At 36.6% G+C, this 19,220-nt stretch overlaps 1 protein-coding gene across 1 annotated transcript in view; it reads right to left on the minus strand.

Moving 5' to 3' along the window:
• Znf81 (zinc finger protein 81) overlaps positions 1 to 18,546 on the minus strand; it is a 58,833-nt gene extending 40,287 nt beyond the window's left edge. The window contains exons 1-2 of the mRNA XM_026381368.2: positions 18,463 to 18,546; positions 12,027 to 12,253 (exon numbers count right to left, since the gene is read on the minus strand). Of these exons, the coding sequence (XP_026237153.1) occupies positions 12,027 to 12,080 (54 nt within the window). The 5' untranslated portion in view covers positions 12,081 to 12,253; positions 18,463 to 18,546. The remainder of the gene's footprint in view (positions 1 to 12,026; positions 12,254 to 18,462) is intronic.
• Positions 18,547 to 19,220: the final 674 nt, after the last annotated feature.

A 19,220-nucleotide genomic window follows, 5' to 3' on the forward strand; every position in this document is an offset into this window, starting at 1 on the left:
CTCTCTCTCTCTCTCTCTCTCTCTCTATATATATATATATATATATATATATATATATATATATATATATATCTTTTATTTTATTTATTTATATGCAGTGCAGAGGATGGAACCCAGGGCCTCACACATGCCAGGCAAGTGCTCTACCACTGAGCCACAGCTCCAGCCTTCACTATGACCTCTTATTACTCAGCATTGCTTTCTGATTAGATACACTACTCCAATCAGCCCACTGGGAAGAGAACAACTTTTAAATGTGAACCAGTGAGCTACAAACACTCTACTTGTGTCTGTATGTTTATTTATCTGTGATTAATATTTTTCTACCTCTGAGGGGAAAAAAAACAAATATTCCTATAATTTCCCCCAAATAGTCTAAACTTCCAATACTTTCAATGTATTAAAAAAGAATTAAAGAAGCTAACCCAAATGATTTGAGAATTCAAGTTCATATAATTTACATAAATCTTTGACAATCAAGACTAATTTAATATTGTGGGTTAATAAAGATAGCCATGTCTTCTGTATTATCAGCACCAAGTGCAATACAAGCATACATTTTTATTGCAACCAGTTTTGTTTTTAATGAAATAAAGTAGAAGAGGAAAATATCCCAGGACATTACTTCTAAAGAGGATTGTATATAAAACTTTAATTCTATTGTGTGTGTATGTGTGTGAATGCACAGAGGGATATATATACTGGCATGTACACACAAACATACATACATACATGTTCCAATAATGTAAAATGCAATTCACTGGGCATCAACGTCAAAAATCATTTTAAAATATTCAATGAACCTTTTAAAAAAATGTTTAAAAGACTCTCTTCTATTTGTTAGCTTCCCTTGGAGGACAAGCAAAGCAACAGGCGCAATATCATTTTCTATCAGATAATTTATTTGCTTGAAAAATCCAGAATATCTGGTTAAAGCCTAGAAAGTCACCCTTTTCCTCTGTCCACAAAGGAGTATCTAGGGGAGCTTTGCACCACGTCAGTGCTCCATGAACAATGACCACCCCACCTTTCATTCCAAATTACCATCAATCCTTAGTTCACTATTTCCCCCCACATTCCCCTTGCAGGCTTACCAATTGTGATTATTTCTGGCAAGAGCAGTCATGGCTATGGTGAAAAAAAACCTGAAATCCAAAAATGATCTAACAACTTTCAGGTGATTTTCTAGATAAAAAATTGACAGCGAACAGAAACATACATTATGTTTTCAAAATGGATATATCCTTTCTAAACATATGTAGGTTTGCTGATTGAATAAGGCAGCACTTCATCTACTAGACATTCAAGATTATAAAAAAAATTTGAATTTCTATCTAACCAAATTGAACCATTATTTTGATAAAATTTAAAAATAATTATTTTTAGTGGCATATCAGTTTGAAAATAGTTTACAGTATATTTAGGTAACTTAAAACTTTGGACTTGTGTTAATTCATGGTTGGTTATTTTATTCATTAGATACCTATATAATTTCTTAGCTAGAAATAATTAGGCATAACTTTCAGTTTCTGTATCTTTTGCATCTTAATTTTATATGGTATATAAAGTATTATGGTTTGGATTTGGAATTCTCCCAAAGTCTCATGTGCTCAGAGGTGGGGCTTTGGGGGAGTGATTGGATCATGAGGGTTCTGACCTCATCACTGGATTAATCCATTGATAACTGAAGATTCAACTGGGAGGTAGGGCCTTGTTGGAAGAAGTAGATCATGGGGGGCATGCAATGGAAGGGTTTATCTTCTCTCTAGCCCCTTCTCTCCCTCTCTCGGCTTCCTAGCTGCCATGACCTGAGCGTCTTTCCCCTGCCATGCCCTTTTGCCATGATGTTCTGTCTCAAATCAGGCTCCGATCAATGGAGCCAGTAGACCATGGACTGAATCCTCTGAAACTGTGAGCCAAAATAAGCTTTTTTATCCTATAAGTTGTTTCTGTCAGGTATTTTAGTCACAATGACAAAAAAGATGAATAACAGAGAACTATATATATTTGGGTTGGTTTGGGTTTTACCATTTTGAGAAGTTGTAGTACAGGTTGAGTATCCCTTATTCAAAATACTTGGGACCAGATGTATTTCAGATTTCAAAGTTTTTCTGATTTTGAAATACTTGCACAGACTTTACAACTTGAGCATCCTTAATCTAAAAATCTAAAATCCTCCAAAATCCAAAGCTTTTTAAACATCACATCAGTCATCAAAAAGTTTCAGATTTCAGGCTGGGGTAATGGCTCAGCGGTAGAGCATTCACATAGCACATCTGAGGCCCTGGGTTTGATCCTCAGCACCACATAAAACAATAAATAAATAAAATAAAGGTATAAAAAAGTGTATCTTTAAAAAAAAGTTTCAGATTTCAACACCTTTGGATTTGGGATTTTTGGATTAGGGATATTAATATAAATTATATATAAAGGTGGTATATGGATTCCAGCTACTCAGGAGGCTGAGGCAGGAGAATCTAGGCAATTTAGTGAGACTCTGTCTCAAAAAAAAAAAAAAAATTAAACGTCTGAAGATGCAGCTCAGTGGTAGAATACCCCAGGCTCAATGCCCAGAATCACAAAAAAATTAAAAAGGATATGTATGGCTATTTCAAAACTTGTAAGATGAATGTTCATAAACTCCAATAATCTGTTACAAAATGCTGGTATATGACAGGTAATTTACAATTCTTAATAGTTTCTAGTTTTTTTTTCTGTGAAATAGAAGTTACTGTGTTTAAAAGCCATAATCAGGGCTGGGATTGTGGCTCAGCAGTAGAGTGCTCGCCTAGCATGGGCGGGACCCGGGTTCAATTCTCAGCACCACATAAAAATAAAGGCATTGTGTTGTGTCCATCTACACCTAAAAATAAATATTTTTTTTAAAAAAGCCATAATCAATATGTATAAGGCTCTCCTTGGTGGCAGACAGGCATAACTTTGTATATAGGTATGCAAGATATGTTTTTATTAAGGAAAAAGTGAGTAACTTTGTGCTAAAATAAAATGACTAATGTTTTAGAATGAGAAAGAAGTGCAGGAGAAAACCTAAGTGGATATAGAAAGTCTACAAAAAGGGAATTTTATTTGTTGTGGTCAAGTTTTACTAAGGTTTAATAGGTTTATTTATACATTTTTTAAAAGATCTTTACTGGGCTGGGGATGTGGCTCAAGTGGTAGCGCGCTCGCCTGGCATGCGTGCGGCCCGGGTTCGATCCTCAGCACCACATACCAACAAAGATGTTGTGTCCGCCGAGAACTAAAAAAAATAAATATTAAAATTCTCTCTCTCTCTCTCTCTCTCTGTCTGTCTCTCTCTCTCTCTTTAAAAAAAAAAGATCTTTACTGGACTGGGGTTGTGGCTCAGTGGTAGAGTGCTCGCCTAGCATGCGTGAGGCACTGGGTTCGATTCTCAAAACCACGTTAAAAAAATGAAATAAAGATATTGTGTGTCCACCTACAACTGATATATATATATATATATATATATATATATATATATATATATTAGTTATAAAAATATATATATTTTTTTAAAAGAGCTTTACCATCAAATATTATAATGATACAAAACTAGAATTTGGTTTTCTCTCTGTTAAAATTGTGTAGCCCCTGTAATCTTGCTTCATTGTTTGCTCTTTGTCATATTTCTGCTTATTTTCCATTAACCTCTAATCAAACTATCTCCTTAAGAACCAACATGCTTGGACCAGGGTTGTAGCTCAGTGGTGGAGAATTTGCCTAGCACATGTCAGGGTTTCATCCTCAGTGCCACATAAAAATAAATAAATAAATAAAATAAAGGTATTGTGCTCATTTACAACTAAAAAATATTTTAAAAAAGAACAAACATGCTGCTTTGGCTTTGCCCTCCACAGTGTTCTCTGTCTTCTTCCTCATTTAGATCTCCACCATAATAAGGTGGTGACAACATTCCCTGGTTTGGTTTTCAACTCTTATGGACTGTCTGTCTGTTTTCCTTTCTATTTCTCTCTCTCCCTTCCTCTCTTCCTCCCTCTCTCCCTCCCTTGCTTTTTCTTTCTCCCTTCCTTCCCTTCTTCCGTTTCCTCCCTCCCTTCCTTCCTTCATTTATCTATTCATTTACTTTTCATTTATTTATATTTTCAGTGTTTGAGAATCAAACCCAGGGCTTCTTGCATGCTAGGCAAGCATTCTATCACTGAGTTACACACCCCCAGCCCTGTTACTACCATTCTCTACCTCACTGGTTGTTTGTTTTGTCATCTACCAACTGACTCCCAGGACGGACATCTAAGTGCCATTCCCCTAAGCACATCCCATTTCCTCTTACTGACCCATCTGAATATTTAAGCAAATTGACATCATCATCCCAACTCCTGGCACATACTAACTAGATCCTATCTGATGACATATGCTATGCTATTCTTGAAATTTCCAAACTCCATAACTCCACTACCTCAGGATTAGTCATAGGCAAAAACAGCAGCAACTTCATCCTCATAAGCACCATTTCATCCTCTGTCACTTTCAGCAAGTCATGTAGACTTCGCTTAATTATACGCAAAGACTTTGCTCCCTTGAGGGGTTCACCCATGGTTAACTACAAATATCATGGATTATTCCCATGGGGATCTGTGACCCCCATGATACACTTTTTATATAGCCAGTCATTCTACACCTCCTTTCCCACACTAATCCCATCATAAATGGAGGAGCATCTATATAGGGTCCTAACTATGAGATATATCCAAGATTACTAATTCTTTTCCTGTTTATAATTGTATACCTTGCAGTTGGGGATGCAGCCTTCCCAGAGTCATAAATGCTACTCTGCAGTCAAGCTTGAAAAATGATTCAACAACATACTGCAACCCTGCTGACCTGAGAACAACCACACTTCCACCTGAATTTGCACATAAAGCCAACTTTATATGTAGAGATGAAATTTGTACTGGCAATGGTATAGACCTAGGCATCCTCCATAGCCTCATTTCTACAAATACTTTTCAAGGTCAACCTTAAGGCTGTCTGGAAGAAGAGGGAGCCTGGCAATGCTGAATTCCATCTTAGTCCTGAAAATAATGACAACTAAGAAATCTCGGGGCTAACTGCAAAGGACCACATTCCCCCATGTGAATTAGATAAGGCTTGCTGCCCACTCATGGCTTCCAGGTTTACTTGTGACAAGGCCAAACAGCTTTCTCCTTTTGCCTGAACCTGCTGAAAGGCCTGCTGCAGTCCCTCCAACTTCCTGTTCTTGCTCATGAATGATTAATGAATGATTAACTGAGGTTAAAAGTTTACCCTCCTGAAATTAACTAGCCACAGAGATAAACATTTGGCTGACAGGGACTTCCCCTGATTAACACACACACACACACACACACACACACCCCACCCCTGGTAAGTCTTCCTGCTATGAAAGTAAAAAGCAAAACCACCTCATAGAGACACTCTTGATTTCAGACCTGGTGGTATTCTCCCTACTCTCCATGAATAAATTCAATTTCAATACTTGCTTGCTTTATGTCTGTAACAGTTAAAGAATATCAGCTGGCTAAGAGTTCACATTGGAGGTATTCTCATGCTATATTCCCTTTCACGGAAATAAAATTAAAAACATAAAAATACTAAAACAAAAGTATAAAAGCTTTTTGATTTTTTTCAAACATAGCTGAATAATGAAGACCTTTCTAGTTATGAAAAAAACTTGGAGGACACAGAAGATTGATAAACTTGGGGTTGTGATTATAGCTCAGTTGCAGAGTGCTTGCTAAGCACATGCCCAGGATCCAAAAAACACTGAAAAATTCAATTAGATGAAATGCATGAAGAAAACAATAAAATTTTCATTCAAAAGATAAATGAAAGCTGGTGATATAGCTCAGTTGGTAGAGTGCTTGCCTGCCATGCACAAAGCCCTGGGTCCAATCCCCAGCACCACAAAAAAAGGACAAATAAGGGGCTCATTTGCTCAGTGATACAGCAATTGCCTAGCATGCATGAGGCCCTTGGTTTTATCCTCAACATCCCCTCCCCCCAAAAAAAGAAAAATGAGAAGCTGCAAAAATAGTTTGTGGCACATTAAAAACAAGAAATAGGGCTGGGAATATAGCTCAGTTGGTACAGTGCTTGCCTTGCATGCACCAGGCCCTGGCTCAAGCCCCAGCACCACAAACAAACAAAAAAGAAACAATGCCCTTGATATCAATAGAAACAACCTGAGAAAAAAAATCAGTAAAGGAAATTTTAAAACTGCTCAGTTGAGTATGGTGGTACATGCATATAATCCCAGTGACTTGGAGGAGGTGCTGAGGCTGGAGGATCACAAATTCAAGGCCAGCCTCACCAACCTAGGGAGGCTCTAAGTAACTTAGCAAGACTCTGTCTCAAAATAAAAAAAAATAAAAAGGTTGGGGATGTGCTCAGTGGGGCTCAGTGGTTAAGCACCTCTGGGTTCAATCAATGAATCAATCTCAGAAAAAAATAAGTAGCCTCTTTAAACATAATCACATACATTCAACCTCAGTCACAAGACAAACACAAACTAAATCTGTAGTGATATAGCATATTTTAATCTATTCAATGGGTCAAAAAGAAAAATCAAATATAACAAGGCACTGTATTGTCTTGGTTATGGTGAAAGCTGGCACTCATATAATTGACATAATCTATAAGGCAGTTAATGCTATCCTATCTATCAAAAATGAAAGTGTAAGTATCATTTATCCTGTGAATTCTACTTATAGAAATTTCTTTTTAAACATACTTTCCTTTGACTTAACTGAGATATGCATAAGGATATTCATTGCAGCATTGTGTATAATTGCAAAAAGAATGAAATAACCTTATGTGTATATTAATACAGGACTGGTTAACATATTTTGATACATCCATATAATACAATAAGATTCAGCCTTTAAAAGGAATGAGGTAATTCATTACAAGTACTAACTTGGAATGATCACCAAGATTTATTGTTAAGTGAAAAAATCAAGTGTTGGAAGTTGTTGATTTATTTTTGTTTTTTTCTTGGTGCTGGGGATTGAACCCAGGGCATTGCAAATGACAAGTGTATGCTCTACCACTAAACCTACACCCTAGCCTGGAAGTTCTTACTATATGCTAACATTTGGATTTAAAAATGGATATAGGGTATTTCACAATGAGGTGTTGTATATTTCAAAATAACTAGAAGATGAGTTTTTGAATGTTATTGTCATAATGAAATGATACATGCATGAGGTAATGGATACTCCAACTACCTTGACTTAAGCAATATATAATGTATACAGATTATTGGGACATCAAAATGGCATCCCATGAATATGCACAATTCAAAAGTCTCAACTAAAAAAATAATTGGACATAAGAGCTGGGCATGGTGGCTCATGCCTGTAATCCCAGTGACATGGAAGGCTAAGGCAGGAGAGTAGCAAGTTCAAAGTCAATCTCAGCAACTATATCAAAATAAAATAAAAAACAGGCACAGTGGCACATGCCTGTAATCCCAGTGGCTTACGAGGCTGAGGCGAGAGTATCTCAAGTTCAAAGCCAGCCTCAGAAAAAGTGAGGTATTGAGCAACTCAGTGAGACCCTGTCTCTAAATAAAATACAAAATAGGGCTGGGGATGTGGCTCAGTGGTCAAGTTCCCCTGAGTTCAATCCCTGATTACCTCACCCACTCACCCCCGCAAAAAAACAGGGCTAGGAAAGCAGCTCAGAAGTAGAGCACCCCTGGGTTAAATCCTTCATATCACACACACAAAAAGAATACAGGTGAGTATGTGAATGCACAAGTATGCATGTAAGCATGTGTTTGAATAATCTGTAGCTGCCTTTAGGAAGGATATATGGGCTTGCCACAGTCTGGCTGGGCACAAAATCACGAGCCACTTAAGCAGGAACAAACTTTATTTTTGAAACTGCTGCCAATGCCCCAGATGCTCCCAGGAAGATTGCCAACCGACCCACGGGGCATTCTCCCGGACCCCAACAGGAAGTCCCTCCTCCAGAAGTCCCTCCTACCACACTTCCCCAACCAATGGGAACTCTCCAGGAGTCCCGACAGCAGGAGTCCAATATCCATATGAATGCAGATCTTAACATAATCATATCATCTCAATGGCTTGCTGGCGTCACCTTTCAACCAAAAATGCCATGCATCATATTACTTGGCTGTGGCTCTTAGCATGGGCTACTAAAGTCAAAGTTGGAGGGTCCTGGGCTGAAGTTGTGGCTCTATGGTAGAGCACTTGTCTCACACATGTGAGACACAGGGTTCAATCCTCAGCAACACATAAAAATAAATAAAGATATTGTGTCCATCTACAAAAAAAAATTAAAAATTGGAAGGTACTTTTTTCCTCCCTTTACCATGAAATAGAATATTTATGCAGAAAAACACATGGAACATAAATACAGCCTGGCTTAACTAATTATTCAAGGCAAATACTTACCCAATTCCCATCCCTCCTGGAAAGGAACATTGCCAGCTACTTGCCCAGAAGTCTTCCCCATGTTTCCTCCCCCTTTCCACTAACCAATAAAATTGTTGTCCTGCCTAGAATGACAAGCACTTCCTTCTTTTGCTTTCTAGTTTTACCAATGATGCATATACCCCTTTACAAATATGGTTTTGTTTTTTGTTTGTTTGTTTGTTTTTCCTATGTTAAAACTTCACATAAGGGCTGGGGATGTGGCTCAGTGGTAGAGTGCTTGCATAGCATGCACAAGGCCCCAGCGCTGCAAAACACAAAACAAGACAAAAACTTAAATTGAAACAAAATGCATTCTTGAATGCTTGGCTTCTTTCATTCAATAATATGTTTAATTTACTGGACCATTTTATTATCGATTAACACCTTTGTCATTTCCAATTATTGGCTATCACAAGTAATACAACAATGTGTCCTGGTACTAAGGTACCTGGAGTTCTATTGGGTGTTTTCCTAGGAAGAGAACTGTTTCCTCATATGATCAACATATGCTTTGATGAATAAGGCTAAAATGTTTCCAGATTATTTCAATTTATACTCCCAGGAGCAGCTTATGGGAGCTCAGGATGCTTTTCATCTTTGCTAACATTTGTTACTGTCACTGTCAATCTTCTTAATTTTAGCGATTCTGGTGGGGGTGTAGTGATATTACATGGTAGTTTAAGTTTGCATTTCCCTGGTGATAATGAGACTGAGCATTGTCTCAGGTGTTGACTAGCCATTTAGGTATAATCATTTGTTACATATCTGTTTAGTAAGGCTTCTGACTACTGGGCAGTCTGCTTTTCTTATTGTTTTGTTGTTCTTTATATTTTGGATCAACATCTTCTGTTTTTCTTTTTTTATACATCTTTATTTTATTTATTTATTTTTATGTGGTGCTGAGGATCGAACCTAGTGCCTCACATGTGCTAGGCAAGTGTTCTACCACTGAGTCACAACTCCAACCCCAATATCTTCTGTTTTTTTTTAATATTTATTTTTTAGGTGTAGATGGACACAACACAATGCCTTTATTTTTATGTGGTGCTGAGAATCGAACCCGAGTCCCGCCCATGCTAGGCGAGTGCTCTACCACTGAGCCACAATCCCAGCCCCATCTTCTGTTTTTTATATCATCTCCCACACTGTGGAGTGTGATTTTATTTTTAATGGACGTAATTATCATAAAGGTCAGGATAGTAGTTATCTTTGAGAGTAGGGGGATTCTGGAAAGCTGCCAACAGTCTCTTTCTAGATCTATATAATGATAAATCACTCAGCTTTGTACATCTGTTTAGTATAATTCTCTGTATGTATTTCATATTAAAAATATTTTAAAAATATAGATTGAACTTCAGAATCATTAACTCCACCTGTATGCATATACTTAAAAGGGGGTGTACACATGTGCACGAGGAGACACAAATAAGAGTATTCAGACTGGGCACAGTAGGAAACACTTGTAATCCCAACATCTTGGGAGGCCAAGGAAGGAGAATCACAAGTTTAAGGCCAGCTTGGGCAACTTAGTGAAACCACAACAACTTAGTGAGACCCTGCCTCAAAATAATAAACAAAGGGCAGAGGTTGTAGTTGAGTGGTAGAGCACTTGCCTAGCATCAGCGAGGCACTGGGTTTGATCCTCAGTACCACATAAAAACAAACAAAATAAAGGTATTGTGTCCATCTACAAATAAAAGTATTTTAAATTTTTTTAAAAAAATAAAAAACAGAAAGGGCTGGATGTGGCTCACTCGCAAAGTGACCCTGAGTTCAATCCCCAGTACCAAAAAAGTGCTCACAGGAGCATGGTTTATAATTGTGCTATATGTCACAAAAATATTTTCAATTAACAAAAAATTATGAAATTGGGTGGCCACATTTTGTGAAAGAAAAAGGAGAAAATAAGAATGTATCCTCAGCCCTTTTAAAATTTACTTAAAGCAACTATAATCAAATAGAGAAAACGAACCTGCTTATGTGTATTAGGGAGTGATGAGCAGATAGAAGAAATGTGGATAAGAAAATTTAGACTATACAGCTTTCAAATTTTTTAAACTTTTTGAGCCATATGTCCATATAAATATTTTAAAAATTAAATTTAAAAATTATTAATACTATCCTTTGAGTAATAAGTGCTACATCTGTAAAATAAAAACAGCACATTATTGAAAGAAAATATTCTGAAAGCAAAAAGAGCTATTTAAAATAAAAAAACATAGCCAGGCATTTTGACACTAGCCTGTAATCTGAGTATCTTGGGAGGCTGAGGCAGGAAGACTGCAAGTTCAAAGCCAGATTCAGCAACTTAGCGAGGCCCTAAGCAACTCAGCGAAACCCTTGTCTCTAAATAAAACACAGAAAGGGGCTGGGGATGTGGCTCAGTGGTTAAGCAAAAAAAATTACACTATACCCATAAATTTATATAATTATCATTTGGCAATCAAAAATAAGTACATAAGTAAACAGAAAAAGTACTGTCACTACAATTATTACCTAATGTGTTTGACTATATGGAAATAAGATTTAAACACTTGGGAAGAATTTAGAGTTGAATTACTAATATGTACATAGTAAAGCAAACAAATGACTTCATTAGAAAATTGTTAATTGCAGGTAAAAGAAAAAAAATATTACATAAGTAGTAATCACTGCATGGATAATATGTGACTTAGCTACATATTGTTACAATAATAAACACTGACAAACACTTTACCCAAATAATGATATATGCTGTATCTATCCAAGGAGAATCTGGTAATAGGAAATGAATATGTGTGTGGGGTGTGAGTATATAGAAAAGCTCAATATCTATCTTTCATAGTGGGAAGTTAATAGAAGATATTGAAAACTTTAAAAACACATTAAAATATTAAGAGTGCTTGCCTCTAAGGATCTGGAATCTAGGGGAAAGTAAAAGAGGAAAGGATTACTTTTCAAACAAGACTTTAAAGAACTAATTGATACCCCAGATTTTATACAAATTGTTTGCTTCACCACTTGTAAACAAAACTGCAAGCTAACTGCAAATTACAAAGTGGCAAAAATATTCACAAAACATGCAAGAACGGTAAATGTTATTAACCTTAATATTAAAAAAACTTTAAAAAACCATAGGCTAAGATAAATAAATAAGCATGGATAGGAAAAGAAAATTCATAAAAGGGAAATAAGTAAACAATAAAAAATATGGGGGGGCTGAGGCTGTGGCTCAGTGGTAGAGCACTTGCCTAGCATGTGTGAGGCACTGGGTTCGATTCTCAGCACCACATAAAAATAAATGAATAAAATAAAGGTCCATCAACATCTAAAAAAAATTTTAAAAATTTAAAAAAATATGGAGGGGCTGGAGTGTAACTCAGTGGTAGAGCACTTGCCTAGCAGGCATTAGGCCCTGGGTTCAATCTCAACATCATCAAAAAATAAATAAATATATAAAAATGGAGTGAAAATTATCCTGCCTAGTAAAAAGTATTACAAATCAAACAATAATATAAAGTCTCTCCCTCAGGTTCTGAAGTTCTGAATTAATTTCTGCCCCTGGGTACCTCCTCCTCTCCTCACCTCACAGGCATTGCCATGTCTTCCTTGCTGGGGCAAATTCTGGCTGGCTGCCATGTTCACACTGGATTTCAGCTCTAGGGCTCTCTTGCTGACAACTCCACTCTTTCCAGGAACTCCAAGTTTGGTAGGGTCTGTAGACTCAACTGGAGCTACTGGGATCAGGAAGATGATTCTACAGCCTTCATTAAAGGGTCTGACCCATGGACATGGCAGAGACTCCAAGAAACCTGGAAAGACATGGTCCACATGATCAGAATCATACAGTATTCACCACACAAACACTTTCTGTTTGGAAACCAAGTAGTCAAAGTCCCAGAAACACCTATTGTATTTATTAATTAAAATGGAATATGAAGTTGGGCATGGTGGCACATGACTGTAATCCCAGCAACTTGGAAGACTGAGGCAGGAAGATTGCAAGTTCAAGGCCAACCTCAGCAACTTAGTGAGACCTTGTCCCAAACAATAAAAAAGGACTGGTAATATTGCTCAGTGGTTAAGCACCCCTGGATTTAAGCCTTGGTATCCCCCCAAAACAATGGAATATGAGTGAGACTATGAGATTTGGACCAAAATTAATAAATGTTTAAATTCTAGCTCTACCAGCTATTAGCTGTGTGACTATAAAAAAGCTTCTTCAGTCTTATTTTTCAAAAAGAATCAAAATAATCTCAAGTAGTTGTGAAAATTAAGTGAGATAATGTTTATAAGGCACTTGGTATGGAACTGGCAAAATATAAACAATGAACATATATTAGCAAGTACTGTTATATAGGCTGAGCATTCCAAATCCAAAAATCTCAAATCCAAAATGCTCTGTTTAAATCTAAAACGTTTGGAGCACCAACATGATTCCACAAATGGAAAATTCCACACTGAATTTATGTAATGGAATATAGTCAAGATGAACTGCAATCCAGGTGCCTGGTGCACACCTATAATCCCCACTACTCAGGAGGCTGAGGCAGGAGGAGCAGAAGCTCAAGGCCAACCTGAGCAATTTAGTGAGACCCTGTCTCAAAATAAAAATATAAACAGGGCTGGAGATGTAACTCAGTGGCAGAGTGTCCCTGAGTTCAATCCCCAGTAACATACATACACACACACACACACACACACACACACACACACACATACACACACAACCACAGATGCATTAAAAATATAAAATATATATATATAATTATCTTCAGGTACTCATATAACATGTATATAAAACATACATAAATTTTGTGTATAGACTTGGATCCCATCTCTAAGATATCTCATTACATATATGCAAATGCTCCAAAATCTGAAAAACTATCAAATCCAGAAAACTTCTGGTCCTTAAGCATTTCTATTTTTTTCTTTCTTATTCCAACATTTCTTTATTTTCCTCCAGTTTTTTATTTGTTCTTTTTAGTTATATATGACAGTAGAGTATATTTTGACATATCTACATACGTGGAATATAGCTTCCCATTTTTTTGATTGTACATGATATGGAGTTCCATAGGTCATGTATTCATACATGAACACAGGAAAATTATGTCTGATTCATTCTATTATCTTTCCCATTCCCATCCCCCTCCCGTCCCCCATTTCCCCAACCAATCCCCCATTCCTCCCTCCCCCTGCCTATTGTAAGTCAGCATCCACACATTAGAGAGAACATTGGGCCTTTGTTTTCGGGGATTGGTTTATTTCTCTTAGCATGATAGTCTCCAGTTCCAACATTTCTGATAAGGAAAACTCAATCTGCCTAAGGAACTGAGTAATATGCACAGGCAGATCCTTCATATCATTTGCATTCCAATCTTGGTATCTATGTGTTGCTATAATTATTTCATTATAATCATACAGAAACAGAGGTTTAGTGGTCAAACTAAGTCTACCTGGCTCCAAAATTCATGTTGGAATGTACCAGTAATCCGAGCTACTCAGGAGACTGAAGCAAGAGAACCACAAATTTGAGGCCAGCCTCAGAAACTTAGATTTTGACTCAAAATAAAAATTAAAAATGGGTTGGGAATGTAGCACAATGATAGAGTGCTTGCCTAGCATGTGCAGGCCCTGGGTTTAATCCCAGTACCACAACAAAAGGAAAAATACTCCCTAAATAACCCCGGTATCAAAGTGGAAAATCAATAGAAACACTTTACAATTTTTATCAAAAATTATGGAACACAAAGTTGTGTCTACACTGAAATTTTGGCTTTAAATGGCTTTTTTTAATATTTATTTTTTAGGTGTAGATGGACACAACACAATGCCTTCATTTTTATGTGGTGCTGAGGATCCAACCCGGGCCCCGCCCATGCTGGGCGAGCGCTCCACCACTGAGCCACAATCCCAGCCCCTTAAATGACTTTTTAAAATAAAAAGTAAATACAACCAAAATGAGTTAAGTATTCAACCTAAATCATTAGTAGTAGGAAAACCAAAATTAAGCAAAATAGTAATTAATGCAAATTAATACAAATAAAATTAATTAATACATATAAAATTGTAAATAAAACAATAATTTTGCAGGACATCCCCCATGTATTCTCCTCCTCCCTCCCTCTCAAACAAAATCAATACTAGAAAAGAAAAGAAGAAACCAGTGAGTATAGAAGACTGGAAAAAATTAAAAACCTGACATAACATAGCAAAGAGAAATAGGAAGAATCTGAAAGACAGAAAAGAAAGGTGAATAGCCTACATATCACAGAACTTCAGTAACAAAAATAGTTGTGAGTTACCTGGGTTTACTTTTTCCCTTCCATACATCACCAAAAGTTACTGGTGGAATTAACAACTCAGAACAACCAACAGGCCCAGATTAAAAAAAAAAAGAAACTCTCCTTAATCAAAGTAACAGAAGAAAGGGGATCTCACTAATCAGAAAACCTTTTGAAAAATACCCAGCTTACTCCAGAGAAACACTAATGGAATACACATTCTTTTCAAGCACCTATCAATATTCTCAAAGATAGACTATGCCTGTGGTCAACACCTTCACAAATTTAAATTGAATTTTATAAGAATACCAAACTAAAAATCAATAACAGAAAGATAAGAAAATCTCTAAACACTTGAAAATTAGTTTATTTCTATATAATCCATACATTGAAAAAGTCCTAAGGGAAGTTAAATAAATAAAAATCAAAATACAATATATCAGAATTTATGAAATACAGTTAAAGCAGCACTGAGAAATTTATAGCACTAAGTGTTTACATTAGAAAAGAAGACAGGTCTGAAATTAACCATCCAAGCTCCCATCTCAAAAAACTAGAAAAAGAAGAGCAAAGTAAACCCCAAAGCAAGCAAAAGGAAGTAATAAATATAGAGCAGAAATCAATGAAATTGAAAACAGAAAAACAATAGAGAAAAATCAATGAATCCAAAAGCTGGCCCTTTGAAAAGATGGATAAAGTTGGTAATCAACTAGCAAGACTGATAAAAATAAAAAGAGATAAGACAGTTGGGCATGGTGACCCACTCCTGTAATCCCAGTAACTCAGGTGGCTGAGGCAAGGAGGATCACAAGTTCGAAAGCATCCTCAGAAACTTAGAGAAGCCCTAAGCAACTTAGTGAAATCCTGTCTCAAAATGAATAAAAAGGGGCTGAGGATGTGGCTCAGCAGTGGCTCAGCAGTAGAACACTAGCCTAGCACGTGCAAGGCCCTGGGTTTGATTCTCAGCACCACATACAAATAAATAAAATAAAGGTATTGACGACTACAACTAAAAATAAATAAATATTTGAAAAAAAAGGACAGTAGAGGAATACCATAAATAACAATGCACATAAATTCTCCAACTTGAATGAAATAGTCCAATTCCTCATAAAACAAACTACCATAACTCATCCACTGTTGGGTAATCTGAAATGAGATTAAATAGATAATCTGAATAGTTATAAAACTACTATAGAAATTGAAACAATCGTTGTTGTTGTTTTTTTTAAAAAAGAGCTTTCAAATGGAAATTTACAAACCCAGATGGTTTCACTGGAGAATTATACTAAACATTTAAAGAAAAATTAGCATAAATTCTACACAATCTCTTCTAGAAAACAGAAAAAAGAAAATAGTCATCAACTTATTCTGAGACCACTATTACCCTAATAATAAAACCTAAAACAGTACCAAAAAAATAAAACTATAGGCCAATATTGCTCATGAATTTAAAATCCTTTTAAAAATTATTAATCAATTCCTGCATATATCCAAAAATATATATGCCACAACCAAGTGGGGTTTATCCTAGGAATAGTCTGCATCACTATTCAAAAATCAATCAGCATAACCCACAAACACACACACACACATATTAACAGGCTAAAGAAGAAAAATCACAAGATTATATAAATTCATAGTATTGACAAAATGCAACAGCCATTCATGATAAGACTCGCAGCAAATTAGATATAGAGACTTTCTTCAGCTTGATGAAGAGCATCCATTTAAAAACACAAAAAGGTAAAACCCAACAGTTAACTCATACTTTGATCGTGAAAGTCTGAATGTTCTCTCCCTAAGATTGGAATGATGCAGATATTCATGCTCATCACTCTTATTCAACGTAGTACAGTTTGAGCTTCACTAATCCAAAAACCTGAATTCCAAAATACTCCAAAATCACAAACTTTTTCATTGATGACATGATGCCACAAGTGAAAAATTCCATACCTGACTTCTTCATGAATCACAGCCAAAATACAGGCACACTAAAAATTTTCTTTGAAATTACCTTCAGGCTATGTGTATAAGATACATATGAAACACAAATGATTTTATGTTTAGATTTGGGTACCATCCTGAATATACCTCAATATCTATATATGCAATTATTCAAAAATCAAAAAAAAATATGAAATCTGAGACACTTATGATCCCAACCACTGCAAAAAATGGATACTCAACCTGTACTGGAAGTTCTAACCAGCATGATAAACCAAGAAAAGGGAAAGTGTTGAGATTAGAGAGGAAGAAATAAAACTGTCTCTGTATATGACATGATTGTACAGAAAAGTCAAGGAAATTACCAAAAAGATGTAAATAAATAATTAACTTCAGGGCTGGGAATTTGGTTCGGTGGTAGAGTACTTGCCTAGTATGCATGAGGGCCTGAGTTCAATACTCAGCACCATAAAAAATAATTATTAGTAGTAGTAATAATAAAATTCAGAAAAACTGTAGGACACAAGATCAATACATAAAACTCAACTGTACTCTTATATATGGGTGTGCATTTATGAATATATGCATGTATATATGTATGTGTGTATATATACACTTATATATGTATGTGGCAAATGTGTAGAAATCAACATTTAAAAGATAATGCCATTTACAACTCCTCCAAAAAAAAAATTAAGTACTTTGGCATAAACTTAAAACATATACAGTACTTGTATGCTGAAAATTACAATACACTGTTGAAAGAATCAAAGAAGATAAATAGATATACTATGTGCATGGACTGAAGGACTTCACATAGTTAAGATGTACATTGTTCCCAAGTTGACACAGCAAGATGTGTTGTAGGTAGAGACAAGACTAGGACATGCATATGGAAAAGCAGAGGAACTAGAAGACTTAAAATAATTTAAAAAATAAAGTGGAAGGAATTGCTCTACCTGATAGCAAGACACAGCTACAGTGATCAAGATAGTGTGGAAACTACTGGCAGGGGCATAGACACAGATCAATGAGACAGAATAAAGAACCCAGAAAGTGCCCCCACAAAAGTATGGCCCATTTATTTTTGGTAAAGATGGAAGAATAATTTTTTCATCAAATTGTGTTTGAGTAATGGGACATCAATTAGTGGATAAATGCACTATGACCTAAGTCTCACACTTTATCTTTAAAAAAAAAAAAATGTTTGCATGCTTGGGATGGAACCCAGGCCTTGTAAGTGCTCTACTACTGATCTACAGTCTCAGCCCTAAGTCTCAGACTTTATAGGAATATTAGCCCACAATAAATCATTGACAAAAGCAAGGAGAATGAACAAATCACCATCAAAGTGGAGAATTTCTCTCTCCACTCTCATAATGGAAGAAGCAGAACCTCCCATACATATTTTGCATGACACAACTGACATCTAAATATTATCTTCAAGTTAAACACAAAACATTGCTAAAAATTCACCACAGACTAGGCCATAAGTCTCCTTATATTTCAAGAATGAGTTTTATGTAGATTTGAGACACAGAAAAGAAAGGTTAGAAATCCATTAAAAAGATAAACTTTGGGGAATTGAAAATGCACTTCTAAATAATTCCTGAATAAAACACAAATTATTAATTATTAAAGAACACATAAAACAATGCACAAAACAGGGGAACTTTAAGACCTTAATATTGCTATCTGAAAAGAGAAAACCCTGCAAAATAATGGGCAAATCATTCAACTCATGTTAGACCAATGAATCCATCACAGAATCCCCCGGTACTCACCCTCCCTGGCCGCCCATCACCTCTACATCCCTCTGGCACTGAGTTGAATCCGCTTGACAACTATCTAACCAAGGTTGAGAACCGCAGCCGCTTCCGGTCACCGGCCCTAACACCTCCCCCTCTCGGGATTTGGAGTTTGACATCGGAAGTGAGGATATGCGCATGCGCAAAACCACCTTGGAAGGCTCAGCCAAGAGTCAACATGGAGTCGTTGCGGAGTCTATGCTCTGCGGCACTCGGTAGGGGCACCTAATATGCAGCGTTGTCAGGCAGGGAACATGGCTGCTCCCGAGACGCATCCCTATGGGCTACGCCATGTTAGAAGAGTATCCATTCCATACTGAGAACGAGGACGCCTCTAGCTCAACTCACTGAGCAGTGATATGGAGTTGTGCCCCTGGCGGCAGGAAGCAGGAGTAGGGACATTTTGCTGGACGAGTTTACTGCCAGAGGGGAGGCTCTCTAAATCTGTACTCTGTGCATTTGTATAATAGCGTTCTGAGAAGCTGGCCAATACTATAGGGTGAAAAGGGAGGAGAAATCAGGCTGGAACATACCACGACAGGAAAAGGGGGAGAAATCTGGGTTGTGCAAGCCCTCCTAGGATAGACCACAGGATGGAAAAAGGGGTCCAGTAAGTGTTAGGTTCCCAATCCTTACTGTGCCCATGGGGCTTGGCTGTAGGGTTTGAATGCTCCCATAATCTACCTTATCTCTTACTCCATCTACCCGAACTAAAATGAATATGCCAATAATAA

Source organism: Urocitellus parryii, chromosome X (genome assembly GCF_045843805.1).
Source record: "Urocitellus parryii isolate mUroPar1 chromosome X, mUroPar1.hap1, whole genome shotgun sequence".
Lineage (NCBI taxonomy): Eukaryota > Metazoa > Chordata > Mammalia > Rodentia > Sciuridae > Urocitellus > Urocitellus parryii.